Source organism: Polypterus senegalus, chromosome 1, assembly GCF_016835505.1.
Source record: "Polypterus senegalus isolate Bchr_013 chromosome 1, ASM1683550v1, whole genome shotgun sequence".
Taxonomy (NCBI): Eukaryota; Metazoa; Chordata; class Cladistia; order Polypteriformes; family Polypteridae; genus Polypterus; species Polypterus senegalus.
In genome coordinates, this window is record NC_053154.1 from 263663154 (window position 1) to 263678728 (window position 15575).

The 15575-nt window shown below is 35.5% G+C and overlaps 1 protein-coding gene across 18 annotated transcripts in view; it reads left to right on the forward strand.

Annotated features, from left to right (window-relative positions):
- kcnma1a (potassium large conductance calcium-activated channel, subfamily M, alpha member 1a) overlaps positions 1–15575 on the forward strand; it is a 679240-nt gene that overhangs the window by 466286 nt on the left and 197379 nt on the right. For all 18 annotated transcript variants that reach the window (XM_039773065.1, XM_039773162.1, XM_039773191.1 and 15 more), the window contains exons 7-9: positions 617–692; positions 2095–2265; positions 3693–3784. In XM_039773065.1, the coding sequence (XP_039628999.1) occupies positions 617–692; positions 2095–2265; positions 3693–3784 (339 nt within the window). The remainder of the gene's footprint in view (positions 1–616; positions 693–2094; positions 2266–3692; positions 3785–15575) is intronic.

The window sequence follows — 15575 nt, forward strand, 5'->3', positions numbered from 1 at the left end:
GCCATCACAGAGGAGGTGCAGGTCTATTGCAACCCAAACTACATGCCATCTCTACAGCTTCTCTCCTCACAGTATTCAGATCCTAAAAATACATACATAGGGTCACTCCTAACTGTTTTTACAACATGACACTGGTAGCTGTGCTGTTTGTGTATTCGTAAATGCTTCATACTTGCTCAACATGTATTATTTGATATCTATATTATTTTGTATAGTTTTTCTATTTATTTCAGGATATTATTGAAGTTTGTAATTTTTTTTTAAGAAACTGTTTTATTTGTATAGTTGTTTGCACAATGTCAGATTAATGATGGGTTGAAATTATGTTGCTTTTAGTTGGTAATATCTTGTATTCCATGTTTTTGCACCTAACCAAAGTCAATTCTAGTAGCAATAAAGTGATTCTGATTCTGATCTGCTTTAATACAATTTTACAAAATTAACTGCCTTTAACCATCATTGAGTGCAGTAAATTAATATTATTAGCTAGCAATATACTTTATCATTCTTTCTATCAAGTGCATCTTAATATTCTGAAACAAACACACTGGAATTTAATGAAAATGTTATTTAAAGTGTATTGTTAATGTATTTAGTATTTTTCTCTCTTTTATAGCAATTCCATCAAACTTGTGAACCTGCTGTCAATATTTATAAGCACATGGCTAACAGCAGCTGGCTTCATACATTTGGTAAGTATCATTGATAAGCATGTTTGGATATCTAAGTTAAAACCACAGTAAAATTTAGGTCTCCAAAAAACTTGGTTCACAATTGGGGTATTTTTTGATTACCTTGTTTTTATGGAATGCATTGTACCTGCTAGAATGTTCATCCACTTAAGTTTATATTGTTGCAGTTATTGTTGGTAATTTTTACTGCATAACATTCAGCTTATCTGGAAGCACATGCATCAACTGTAGAGATTCGCATAAGTTAATCGTCTAAGGCCAACCACAACCAAACACTATGTAACTATACCAAAACGTTCTTGATCATGTATACAAAACTGCAGCATTCAACATTGCAGAACTTTGGTAACATAATATGACATTCACCAACCTGTGTAAACTATTTTAGGGCTGTAGGGGGACCAGATCCCACCCTGTCAGCACTGGGTACAAGGCAAGAAACAGCCCTAAACAAGACACCACTCTTATCTCATATCCCTCTCACAGATAACCACACTCACCCAGGGCCAACTTGGAATCATTATTTAGAACAACAGAAATAACTTTGAGAAAGTAAACCTCAGTACCAGGGAAAAATTCATTCAGACATAGGAGAATGTGCAAACTCTACACAATGTTTAGGCATGGCTTTCAAACTAAAGATGCTGAATCTGCAAGGCATCTGTTCTACTCATTAACCCAGTGAAAATATTAAATAGATTGAATATTAATATGTGGTCAAAATGCATAAATTTGCATTTTATTTTGAAATATTGGTTTACAGATTCTCTTCTGTTAATAATGAATGCACTGAACAACAAAATGCAGAGTTTCTTTGTGTATACAGGAATTAGGCAAAGCAAGAGAAAATTATTGGCTATAAGCGTGTGGTATTCTAAATGTTTCTACTGTATAATCTACCAGAAATCCAAGTTGCACAGGTGTGTACTGTATGACTTCCCCACACTTTCTTTTAATAGCTTCATAATCATTAGTCATTTAGGTTTAAGTTCATGCTGTGACGTGGAAAACAAACAAGGATTAGGTAATCATCAGCTATAAAGGCTTTTTAATTTGATATTGTGCTGGTGATATTATAAATGTCATGTTTTTGAAATTGCCACTAGATGTCAGTGAAGTCATGCCGAAGTTGTGCTACACTGAAAATTGTCATTGAGAGCTGTGCTTGTGGCACAATTTCTTAACAAAAACCAGTTAAATAGTTGTCTTTTTAAGTGTCTTATTTTAGCTCATTCGAACTGGAAATGTATTGGTTATGTTGTACTTCCTGTTATCACATGCTCAGTTTGACATTTTCTTCTCACAATGTCATTTTTTTTTTTCAGATTAGATTATTTGCAATGAAAATCACTGGAACCGTATGCTTAAGTAAAAGAGTGCTGAATCTCAATGTCTATTGCAGGTGGAGAACTCAGGGGACCCTTGGGAAAACTTCCAAAATTCCCAACAATTGACATATTGGGAATGTGTCTATTTACTCATGGTAACCATGTCCACAGTAGGTTATGGAGATGTTTATGCAAAAACAACCCTTGGACGTCTTTTCATGGTCTTCTTCATCCTCGGTGGTTTGGTAAAAAAATCTTATTTTTGTTTGTGCAGTTTTTCTCCTTCTAATGCCCCTTATGTTAAATTTACTGTCCCATTTATGCAAATTGCTCCTCACTATATATTCACATTAGAATTTCATCAAATATGTATATTTTGTATTTTAAATATTACATTTGTTTTGTAAAGTTAATGATTAAAATAGCATTTCACATTCTGCCTTTTTAATTCATGTAATATTTACAGATAATGCACAGTTGAACTTGTAAACATTTTTGATATTCATTGTGATAATGTTATTGACATTTTTTTAAAGCAGTGTGCGGTTTCAGGAGCTCCCCACCCTTCTGTGTCCCTACCCAAATTCCAACAAACACTGTGGTAGGAAGATTCAGCATGAAATAGTCTGAATGAGACAAATGAAAACTTAATACAATATCATGAGAATTTTGAATGCTACAGTTTTTCTCATGTAGGAAATTTAAACCTTATAAATGGCAATTTGGCAATGTAGTCAGCAGACATATTACTGCTATAAATATGGACAAAGATTAGAGTTTTTTTTATTTCTTAGTTTTTAATAAAATAAATTATAAAACATAAAAGTGATCACTTACAGAAACAGTTGTAACTGTGTGCAGTTTTTTATTTAACTATTCTATTTACTGTGGACTATACAGACTGTTTTTAAATATAGCATACTGTATGTGTATGCTAGCTTATGTGATGAACAGAGAAAGAGAAAATGTAGCTCAGTCCATAAGACAAGCTTCATAAGCCTTCCTACCATATACGCACTTTTAAAAATCTTTGGTAATGACCATTCTTCTTGAGCTGTGAAAAAGGAAAGCAATTTTTTTTATTCGTCAAATGTTATATACAGTAGTATTTACACAAGACATACTGTTAATTTTATCTATCATGTAAAAAAGGAACTTTGTTCTCATCAGACTGAACTGCCTGAATCAGCCTGGCACAACTAATGTGTTTGTTGGACAAAACATGGCACATAGGTTTCCCCCTCTTCACTGCTGTTTTGTTCTCACACAGAATGACTCAGTGTCACCTGTGTGCATCTTTTTCCGACTTTTTAAAATCTTTTTTATAACATAAACAGTAGTTTTTTTTCCCCTTGGAATGGCTGCCTTTAATAGCCTCCTCTTTCTATTTTTGTAAATTAGCAATCCTCATAAGCTTTTAATAACTGCAAATATTATCTTTTCTTTAGCTTTTTAAAGAATCCATTCTTTTTTGATTTTTTTTTTTTTACTTTATTTTGTACTTTCTCCAGTTTTCCTAGCTTATAGACAGACTGAACTGGACATTTTTTCTTGAAATTATTCTTATTCTTTTGTACTTTCAGATCTTTCGACAGTAATCTTCTGAAAAAATACCCCCTTTTCTTGGCCTATCTTTTTTAGTCTTCTCTTCTGTCTCCTATCTTCTCCTTAGGCCATGTTTGCCAGCTACGTCCCTGAAATCATAGAATTAATAGGAAACCGCAAGAAATATGGTGGTTCCTATAGTGCAGTTAATGGAAGAAAGTAAGTATTCCATGAGGCTCTGCTGCCTCTACCGCAGTAGAACACTCTCTGCATGCCATTTTCTTTTTCTGTTTCATGCATGTAGGCCATGTTTGCTCGCTACGTGCCAGAAATTGCTGCTCTCATCCTTAATCGGAAGAAATACGGAGGGAGTTATAACTCAACTCGAGGCAGAAAGTAAGTCAAAATCAGAGAAGGTGTGATTATGTAACCGTTAATACTGTGGAGATGTATCTGACCCACAGGGCACTTTGTTTTGCATTATAATTCCAGCTATTGATAATAAAGGGGAAAGAAAGAAAAATCAAACCAAAAAACAGTTGTACTGCAATTAGAGACCATGAGAAACTGCATGTGGTGCTATTCTGTCTGTATTAGTGAAACAACAAACTAAATTCTTTTTCTTTCATACAGTATATTACACTATTGCATTTGTCATTCTCATGGAAGAGACATTTCATGAGTAGTTACTAGTATTGCATTGCATTAGCATTAGTAAACTAACTAGGCACCATGCTACAGACTGTCTCCAGTTAACTTGTATTTGTTATGAAAATATTCTTGATTTTTAACAGTTAATCATAAAAGCCCTGTTAAATACTGATGGCAGTGAACTAGTTTCAGCTTGCATTATCTTTGACATATTGAGAATGCCTCCAATGAAATCGAATTTTCATTTCTTACAAAAGGACCCTGCAATTAAATATATTTTTTATCATATGTTTCCATAAATGTAAAATCAATTAATCATGTAAAATATTTTTCTGCTATTTTATCACTTCTCATTAATAACCTGTGTCAGCTCACACCACCTGAACTCATGGGTGACAAAGTTCATAACTTTGATGGCTTTTCAGTTGCTCTTGACTTGCTTGTCTGCTACCTCTTCTACCAAGTCACTTTATTTATGTGATGTCCTTCTTAATAGTCCTATAGCTACTCTGCACTACCAGATTAAAACTTTGCTCTGACTTCACTACACAGGCTGCCTTATTTACATTAAATTTGATAAGTTGATTCCATGTTTCTGACTAAACACTTTAAGAAGTTGTTTGGTCACATAGACCTTTCATCAAATCATGCATATTTAAAAGAAAGAAAACTGCAAAACCCATTATCACCCTTTTGTTTGATGTTGTTTTCCTTTCAGTAAAACAAGATTGATGATATGTTTTGTTTGGCAAAAACTTTGCGTTTTGATTTGAGGAGAATGGATTCTCAAAACCACACCGTTTTTCTCTCACAGGGGACCCAGGCATGTGTTAGCAATTAGCAGTTCGCAGCCTTTATTATAGCAGCCAAGCATAGATTTTGGCAAAAAGCATAATAATAATAATAAGGAAAATATAAATGGTTGTTCCATTTTAGATGTAAAAAAATCCACATAAAAAGAGTTATTTATTTAAAGAACAACTAAATTTTACAGTTTAACCAGAGCTGTACTTGAACCTTATGTGATGATAGAAATCTTATTGACTATAATGATGTAATAAAGAGAGAAAAAAGCAAACATTCTGGCACACAGAATGCACATATTTTGAGGGCATGATTTTGGAAACCATTAGCCTACACTGAATATGTTGGAGTTTCTTATTTATTCTCTTATTTTTAAGTGTTGCAACGGATGATTTATAAAACATTACTGTGCTGTTGTAGCAATGTTTCTCAAATTTCTCTGCTCTATTGATTGTAAAATTTACTGTATAATAAAATGTGTATACTGTATATATACAAATCTAGCTTACAATAATCTGCAACATACTTAAATTCACAGATAAGTAAACAATTATAGAATGAAGGGATACACAACAAAAATATTTAAAATTGCTATGCAAAGGCTAATTTTCAACTTAATTGGCCACCACCCATTTCCTCCTCCTGTAAGACTCGTGACTATTTTTTCCATTCATAAAATCACTATCAGCAGAGGCTGACTTTCTGTCACTCATACATACTCTAGTGTTGCATGTTAATTAGCACATGCAATTATACAGTATGTCTTTTACTTAATTCCGTGACAATAATGACCCTGTAAATCTATAGTATTCCTGTTTAGGGTTATTCTTCCTAAAAGTCACGGAGATCTTCTTAGTGCAGCCAGTCTAGCACTGACATTTGTGCTTATAATGTCTTTCTCTGTACTCAGCTCACTTTCTAGCACTCCTACTTGACATGGTATCCAGATCTTCATGGCATGCTTTATTGTGGAATCTTTCACACAGGGCATCCTCTGTCATGACTGAAAATGGAGAAAAACATATTGTAGATTCTAAGCATTTATCTCTTAATGAATTTACTACTATAGATACTTTATACAATTTTTAATAGAATGTTGGGGATAATGTTTTTCTAATTTCAGAAACAAACTAACTTTAATGGAGTCATTATTATTCGGAAAGTGTTATCTTAACTATTTTATCAAACACATGTTATGATAATCGGTGGCGCAGTGGGTAGCGCTGCTGCCTCGCAGTTAGGAGACCCGGGTTCACTTCATGGCGTTTGCATGTTCTCCCCATGTCTGCATGGATTTCCTCCCACAGTCCAAAGACATGCAGGTTAGGTGCATTGGTGATTCTAAATTGTCCCGTGTGTGTGCCCTGCGGTGGGCTGGCACCCTGCCCTGGGTTTGTTTCCTGCCTTGTGCCCTGTGTTGGCTGGGATTGGCACAAGCAGACCACTGTGACCCTGTAGTTGGGGTATACAGTATAGCAGGATGGATGGACATTATGATAATATAAACATATGATTATGTGTCATTTTTCTTTGCTTCTGATTTTGGACATGCAATATTTTTTAAAGGAGGATTAATGAGTTGTAAGTGAAATATAAATAGAGACAAAACACTCTGTATGTCCTACTGCTAATGAAATGGCTCTGTGAACAGCAATTGAAAGTTAAAAAGCATATAAAGTGTGCATTTGAAACAGCAGATTTAACACTAGAATCCCTGAAGCCTATGAAAAAAACTCGTAATCCCTGACCACCCTAAAATCCCTTCGTATCTCTCCGTCAGCGTCTTTTGTTTTGCAAATGTCTTGATCAGCGCAAGCAGCAAGCAGCCTCACAAAATTCTCAAGTCTGGCAGTGAAGTGCCTGAATTTATATAGGGTAAATAATATATCGTTATTTGGAATATATAAATTTCATGTGTGTCCCATGTCTACAATGATCTGTGTAAGTGTAGGATGGCAGGAAATGCGATGCAAGAAATGCTGAACACATACCTAAAGAAGAAACTTTTTCCATCTTATACTAATAATGATGTGAAGTTTATAATGTGTGAAGACTTTAGTCCAAATATCAAATAAACACGTGTGCTTTTATTCAAGAATTTAACCAAAGAAAAAAAAAAAACTTTTGATTTACATGTTGCTGTCAATGAGTTAAAAACCCAAGCTCAAATGTCAATTGACAGGAAGTAGATATGTATTCTTGAATGGTGTAGAGGTAAGGTTCGGGCACTCTACGTTTTGAGTAGTGAGCTGTTATTACTAATCTATACTAATAAACGGCAAAGCCCTCACTGACTCACTCACTGACTGACTGACTCATCACTAATTCTCCAACTTCCCGTGTAGGTAGAAGGCTGAAATTTGGTAGGGTTATTCCTTACAGCTTCCTTACAAAAGTTGGGCAGGTTTCATTTCGAAATTCTACGCGTAATGGTCATAACTGGAAGCTGTTTTTCTCCATTTACTGTAATGGAGATGAGCTTGAAACCCGTGGGGGCGGAGTTTCATGTGACATCATCACGCCTTCCACGTAATCACGCAGTACGTAGAAAACAAGGAAGAGGCCCAAAAAGCGCTGATGAAAACATGCATTATATAATTGAGAAGGCAGAGAAACAATAAGAAGCGAGCGAGTGACATATACAAACCATATTCATGAGTTCTGCTACTTCGGAAACAAAGCACGATGTAAACCTAAACTTTAAATTAAGTTCATAGACAGGCTGTTGCTGGCGTTTGTAATTTAGTGCCTACCCATATAAGGCCGTCCATCAGCGGCAATCCAATAGCAAACTGCCACGGGTAAATATTCAAAGGTGAAGGACTGTCCTTATGCAGAGGAAAATGAGATGGTCAGAGTGGTGTTTGGCACAAACTCAGCGAAACTGCGAGAGAAAGTTTTAAGTGCCGGGACTTCGGTAACATTAGATACAGCCATTTACATAGCACGACATGGCACCAGCACAGCTGGGAAACTTCGATGCATGTACACCGAGCGGCTCACGTGAACTGACGCAGTGCACAGACAAAAAGCCACAGTTCCAAAGAGCGCTGAACAAAAAACGAATTACACAATTGAAAAGGCAGCAAAAAAATATGAAGCGTCTGATAAGCATATTCATAAATGCAGCTACTGTGGAAACAAAGCACACGGTGGAAAAAGTCAATGTCCCGCTAAAGGAAGACAGTGTAAAAAAACCCGTGCATGCAGTGTGTCGGGTCTCAGATAAAGAAGAAGACGAGCTGTTTATTGATGCAGTAAGAAACGAATCGATGAATGAAACCTGTCATCTTTACAACGATTGACAAACACGGAATGTAACTTGAACACATCCTACAAATACGAACCTGATTGAATGAAATAATGATAATCAAATCCTTGATGACAGCAACACTCAGTAAAACTCACAAAACAATTACTGTATATTGACAGTCATGTTACGTTATTTTTAAAATGTTCCCTTTTCTTTTTCATAGCTTCTTTAACACACTACGTCTCTATATGTATATATATACCCTGATCTACATACTCGAATAATGGATACTTTATTCGCCATCAATGATTGTTTTGGTAAAGCTATACTCAGTGTATTCATTAGATGAACGGTAAAAAAGTAAAAGCGAGGGGAGGATGACTTATTGAGGCATGCAAGCAAAACCACAATAGCACGCGGGCTCGATGTACGAAAAAATATATCTTTTCAAGTTCTATTTACTCCATATGTGTCAAACTCAAGGCCTGCAGGCAACATCCGGCCCGACGTGTAATTATATCCGGCCCGCGAGATCATTTTATATACTATATTATTGTTATTAATGGCCGGGATATGAAGCACTGCTAACACAATAAACTACAGATCCCATAATGCAGCGCTTCAGCTGCCTTGCCGAACACTTACCGCGTCACCGCCGTCTCTTCAGTCGTTTCCTTACTTTGCGAAGGAAGCAGCTTTCTCAGAGCTTCTGCACTGTTTTATAAACGAACTATATATAAGAAAGTCCCTTTTCCTTGCTTCGCCAATGAAGCAGCCTTTTTATTTAATCCATGGGTTTTCCGCTGTTTCATTGTTCATTTATTACGATTTTTATAGTTATTGTGTAGGTTTTATTTAATCCACTGGTTCTCTTCTGTGTTCACTGCGGTGTCTTCTTTCGTTTACGAGCTTCGCCAAGGAAGCAGCTTTCTCACAGCTTCTGCACTGTTTTAAAAACGAACAACATATAAGAAAGTGCTTTTTCCTTGCTTCACCAACAAAGCAACCTTTTTATTTAATTCACGGGTTCTCTTCTATTTTATTGTTCATTTGTTACGATTGTTACAGTTATTGTGTAGGTTTTATTTAATCCACGGGTTCTCTTCTGTGTTCACTGCGGTGTCTTCTTTCGTTTACGACCTTCGCCAAGGAAGGAGAAACTTACAACCACCGAAACTTTGTAACGGCACAAGACTTCAGGTCACATCTCTACAAAACAACCTAATTGAAGCAACTATATTTACTGGCAGTGCCTCAGGTGACACAGTTTTTATTCCTCGCATCCCCGTTATACCATCTAATCTCCCATTTCAATTCAAACGCGTTCAATTTCCAGTAAGGCTCTGCTTCGCAATGACAATTAATAAGTCTCAGGGACAAACACTACAAAAGGTTGGCATTGATTTGAGGCAGGATTGCTTTTCACATGGCCAACTGTATGTTGCATGCTCAAGAGTGAGCTCAGCACACAGCTTAGTCATATTACAACCAGAGGGCCGAACTGACAACGTGGTATACAGAGAGATCCTTAACAATTAATTTTTTACATATTTTCGTTCAGTCTAAAAATGTTTACTTTTTTATTAATAAAAATATTCAGACAGTATTTCACCGCTGCGAAGCGCGGGTATTTTGCTAGTCCTATAATATAATAAAAAATGTCATTTGATTTGAGTCTGTAACACCCGGTGTAAATTTTGGCTACTTGTAAAGGTTAGAACTTGTTTTTTTATTATTCAGTTTTATTCTGTCAGTGACATTCATATGGTACAACAAACTTGCCTCTTCCTCTCTGGGTTGATGGAATTTATCTCCATTCTTTTCACAAGAGCAGCGATGACCACAGTTTGTGCTGTGGTTGATGCCTGCTCAGAAATATTTTGTTGTACCGGCAATCAAAGATACGATGTCCTGTGATCGCTATCAGACTGGACAAAGAACTGCAACAACAGACAACGTCTTCACAGTCCTTTCACTGGCTAATAGACTCTGCTTGCCACCATAAGTAAAATGGGACTTCCACCTGCAGCTATAGTCACTTTAGTATGCAAGCAACTCTCCATGTTAGTGTTTAGATCTGGCAGTGCCATGCTGATGTTGTATGCGCCCAAAAAGAAGTAGCCTTTGATTTCAGTCTGTAGCAGCCGGTGTAAAGTTTTGCTACCTGTAAAAGATATTGCTGAAGTTCCTGACATCCTACACTTACACAGATTGTTGTAGACACAAAACACACATGAAATGTATGTAATCCAAATAACAATATATTATTTACCCACTACTCCAGGCACCTCACTGCCAGATAAAGAGCCTTGAGCCCTGAGAATTTTGTGACAGACTCAGCTCCATCGGTGTGGGAGATAGGATAACAGGCTGCTTGCAGCTTGTGCTGATCGATACATTTGCAAAACAAAAGACACTGATGGCGAGGTGCAAAGGAATTTAATGTGGCCCAGGATTACGAGTTTTTTCATAGGCTTCAGGGATTCTAGTGTTAATATGATGTACTAAAAACCGAGGTGTCAGCCATTGTAATATTTTTTTCATGAAGGCAGAACCTTTTAGAATAAATGATTTTTATGATTTTTTTAAAGAACAATTGTGCTTCTGCAAGTGTTTATGTTCAGAAATAAAGTGGGGGTAGATTATTAGGCAAACATAAAACACAAATCTTTTTACCACTAGCCTCTACTTTTTTTTTTGTTCTTTATTTCGCCTTTGTTTGTTTGTACTCACATACCCCTTTGGGTCAGAGCGCCCCTGGAGCAATTGCAGGTTAAGGGCCTTGCTCAACCGAGTATTAATTTGTGTTGTAAAAAGGCAGAAACCTCATGAAGAGGATGTCACTGCATACTCTGCTTAATCATGAAATACTACTGATGAACTAAACCTTAATAAAAGCACGTACTGGTGTGACATTGTGGCATCTGGTTCTTGTTCTGGTTAAATGACAGCTTCTCCCCATATGCTGCATTTTCTATTGTGGGAAGACCAGGAGGGAAATGGACAGAACCTAGGCTTGGTGACTTCAGGCATCCTTGTATTGTTAAACATCTTTTTGGCTGGAGCAGAAGTGGAGAACTGTTACAGTATGATGTAACTATCATATTTTTCTTCTGGGTCAGTACCCTTCACAGTGAACTCTAGAAGAGACAGACCAAACTTGTGTAAGAGAAAGTGTAAAAAGAAAAGCTGCTGAAATTGATCTCTTCATTAAGCATACATTTTTTTAAGCTACTGCAAAGTTTTCTGACTGAAAGTTATACAAAATTTAAAAAAAATAATGAAAGGATTCTAATAATATTAGCCTTGTGAAAGGTAATAGCCAATTCCAAAAGCCTGTGTTGATGTACATATGTAAAACATATCAAATATTAAAGGGATATTCTTCTTTGTTAATCACATGCTATGATAAAAATAAAAGTGCTCTGTCCCACAAACAATACGTAGCATTTATATTCATTTCATGTTTGCCACAAATTATAATTTAATAAGACTAGTTCATTTTTTCAGTTGTTTATAGCGAGTCAAGTACATGCTTATTTCGAATTCCAAACAACAGATTTCCACAAATTTGAATATGTGAAGAATGTCTTTTAATACTGTAAGCGAGTTTACAAGCCATAATGAAACTGAATTTTTGTGTGTATAAGGACAAAGTCTGAAATGGTTTTCTAATGCAGTTGTTCCAAGTTCACCTCGCTGCTGCCCATGTAACTGAGCAGGGTGGGACATTTGAAGAGCAGCTAAATTTGGGACAGGAAAAGTTGATTGCACCATAGTGTGTGCAGCATCAAGTCAGAGAATGACTGAGACTGTGATTGTTCATTACTAATGTCCAACCTCATTCTAAACATCCAGCCCCCACTCAATGTTACAGGCTGTAGTGAGATGCACTTGGAATAACTGCAAACATGATTGGGTGCTAGTGCCAGGGGGGCATGTTTGAAAAGCATCCCAGACTTGGTATGTGTAACAGTGAAAATTTAGCTTCATTGTGGTTTGAAAGTAAAAAAGGGCCTTAAATGTTTTTCTAGTGACTTGCAAAAGAACTTAGACCTTTGACCAGATTTTTGCGTTTAACTTTTTTCTTCTTTTCAAGTTTATTTCAAACAGAAATTAATATATTTAAAAAATACATATCTGTTCAGTTACAGCACTTTGAAATGAAAATATCTTGGAGAACATTGTTTCATTGCAGGATTTTTTAATTAGCAAAATTATTAAATTGGTCAAGAGTTTTAATGTTTTTAAATGCAGAGCCTCATGCTGTGCTACTAATTCACTTGTTACAGGGTACCCAAACACAGCTCTAAATCTCTGATTAAATTTGCTGATGACACCATCATCATAGATCTGATTACCAATAATGATGAGATGGCGTATAAAGAGGAGATTTGACATGAAGGTGCCACCTGCAATCTCTCCTTTAATGTCAGCAAAGACAAGGAGTTGGTCATAACCTTCAGGAAGCATTCATTCTAGTCAAATTTAGAGTTTTTACTGTTTCTATTGTTGTTAATAATTGTTATTGTTATTTTTCATTGGTGCTGCCATGTTGTTGACTGTAGTGGCACACATTGATAGTCCTGACAGCTGCCGGCAGCACACTTACTGGTGTCCAAGTTTTTTAGATTAACTAATGCAGTGACCCACAATAGTTTAGTGCTAACACAACTCAAACTCTAGTCAAAGAAAGCAAAAAATTAAGAATGAAAGTGTTTAGTTTGGTTTTGACTGTGATAAGATTTTGATGAGGATTTTTATTATAACATCTTGGCATAAATAAAACATTTTTAAACCTTGAAGATAGGTTATGAGTAAGTCTTGCTTAAATCAATAAGCTCCACCAAAGAATATTATGACAAGTCACATATGGAAACTAAGAGTCATGTCATAACCTGCTCCGCATCAGTCTAATGATGAAGCTTACTTAGCACAGCAGTGTGGCTTTTGGGTTCATAAAAGTCACATTTGATGAAAAATAAAATCTCTGAAAATGATTAAAAGGGAATTTATTTAAAAATATATTCATTGCAAAATGGTTAAAGCTATGCTATCTACTGATAATGCTAACAATTAATATTTTTCACATTTGTATTACTGCATCATTCATTCAGATCACTTTATTTCAATAATAGCAATAAAATAAGTTGCAAAGGTACATTATCACATAGATTCATTACTGCAGATACTTGACTATTTGTGCTTTTTTGTATCTGGCGTGTTTCTGTAGAGAATATTGGAAAGGCACCAGTACATTAAGAAGTTCATAGATTATGTCTTCCTCCTAAATAGGCCCTTAATATTTTTGTGGTGTTTTTCAAAGATCCTTTTTTTGCAGTGGCTGGCAAATGTAAGTAGAAAAAAATGCATTTGTCCTTAACCGAAATTTTAGCAGTAATACTAGGTAACATTTTTAGGCATTTCAAACATCAGAGGTGCAATAGACAGCACTTTTGTGAATAACAGTATAGCTGGGTCCAGTAAAGGCTGACTAGATAAATCATAAATCATTTGTCAATGTACATGTAAGTTCTTTTTAAATGACATTGCTATTTTTATCCATTTGTCTTTGGCAATTAATTATTCTGATCCAGGGCAAACTCCTCAGCAGGAGTGGGGTTTGGAGTTGGGAGCAGAAGATGTAGCTTTCATTTTGGTTAAAAAAAGCTCCATAAATCTTTGCATAAAAATGATTATTACAGTAATCCTATAATATGTTCTTCTGCTTAATTTGCACTTCTTTCCAATTATGTTTCACACTACTCATGTTACCACTGAAACGTAATTGTTTTACATATGACCATGTCAGGTAGGGAATTCAAAAGAATTTTTAAAATTTGTTTAACATCAATAAAATTAATTATGTAACGCATGGAATCAGAACCATAATGCAGAGAGACATTTAATCAGTCTGATATAGATTGCCACACAGCCTCTCTCATTTTTTTATAGTGGATGTATTTTCTTTTTGTGTTATATATAACAAAGTTGTACTATTTGTACCACTCACATGTTACTTCTTGTTTACTTGCTGAAAAAAACACTACTTTCTTTTAGCTGTATGTTCCTTTAATATAATCAATGTTATTTTGGAAAACCTAGGTGAACAGAATTGGAAAGCTCAATGGGGTGAAAGGCCTGTGCTTGTCGATTTTTTTAATGTTGTAACATAAATTAAACAAAACACCAAATAACAAGATGGTCTGTATATCATGTCCTTTTCTTTTCCAAGCTATTCCATAATATACCAAACATCCCATCAGCTTTATGCTTAAATTCAAAGGCTGTCAGCTTGTAGATGTTATACTCTCTTCTGTATCTTCTTGAGCCATGACAGATGTTCTTGACAACCATTTATCAGGGCAGCCTAAATATCATGAGTGCATGTGTATTTGAAGTTTGCTTTAACCTGTCTTGAGTTAACAACAAACACTTTGCATTTGTGAAATCAATTATGCAACAATTGTAAGACTAGGTTTATTCACGTGAGACTTGCTCATCTATGTTTCAATTTCATAACCATGCTCGGTAGAATACCTCCCAAGGACTCTGCAGCTTGCCTGTCTTGTAAATGTGGGTTGGACAGTCTTTTATGTGTTATTTATGTGCAATCACAAATAGTTTGTCATCGGTCATTCCTCCATATGTCGACATTTAACTGAAGTTTAATGTCACATTATATATAATGACTTGTAATTTAGGTGTTAGTCAAATGAGTTTATTAGAAAATTTTGAGACCATGAATCCTTCTAATTGTATATTGTTCACTCACACACCATGACCAGGAACTGCAAAGAACAGATCATTAGTAGCTTTGGCATGCAAAAGCAGAGTGGGTGAAATCAATCAAGAGTCAATGCATTATTGATCTGAAAGTCAGAAAATTAAAAGATGACGCAAACTGAACACAAAATAAATGTTAGTGGGATTAACACAAAAATTCAGTTTGCTGCCACTCCTTGTATTGGCTGTTTGTTATATGTGAACACACTTTCTCTACAGTGTTGCGATTGAAGTCACATTTTTGGACATGTCTCAACTTACAGAAATCTGTAATCAGAACTGTTGTGCCAGCACTCACCCGTTTCCTTAATATGAAGAATTAACTTTTTCTGGATAGCATCAGAAAGCTCACTTATAAACATTTGCTATGTATGAAAAGTTAATAAATAATGGAAAAAGCTGTTCACATAAATTATTGAGGGTAATTATTAATCATAAATTGAAAAAACAATTTAGGGGCGTTAGTTTTGTTCTTACTAATTGTGAAAAATTAGTTCAAGTCTCTTTAGTCAGTTC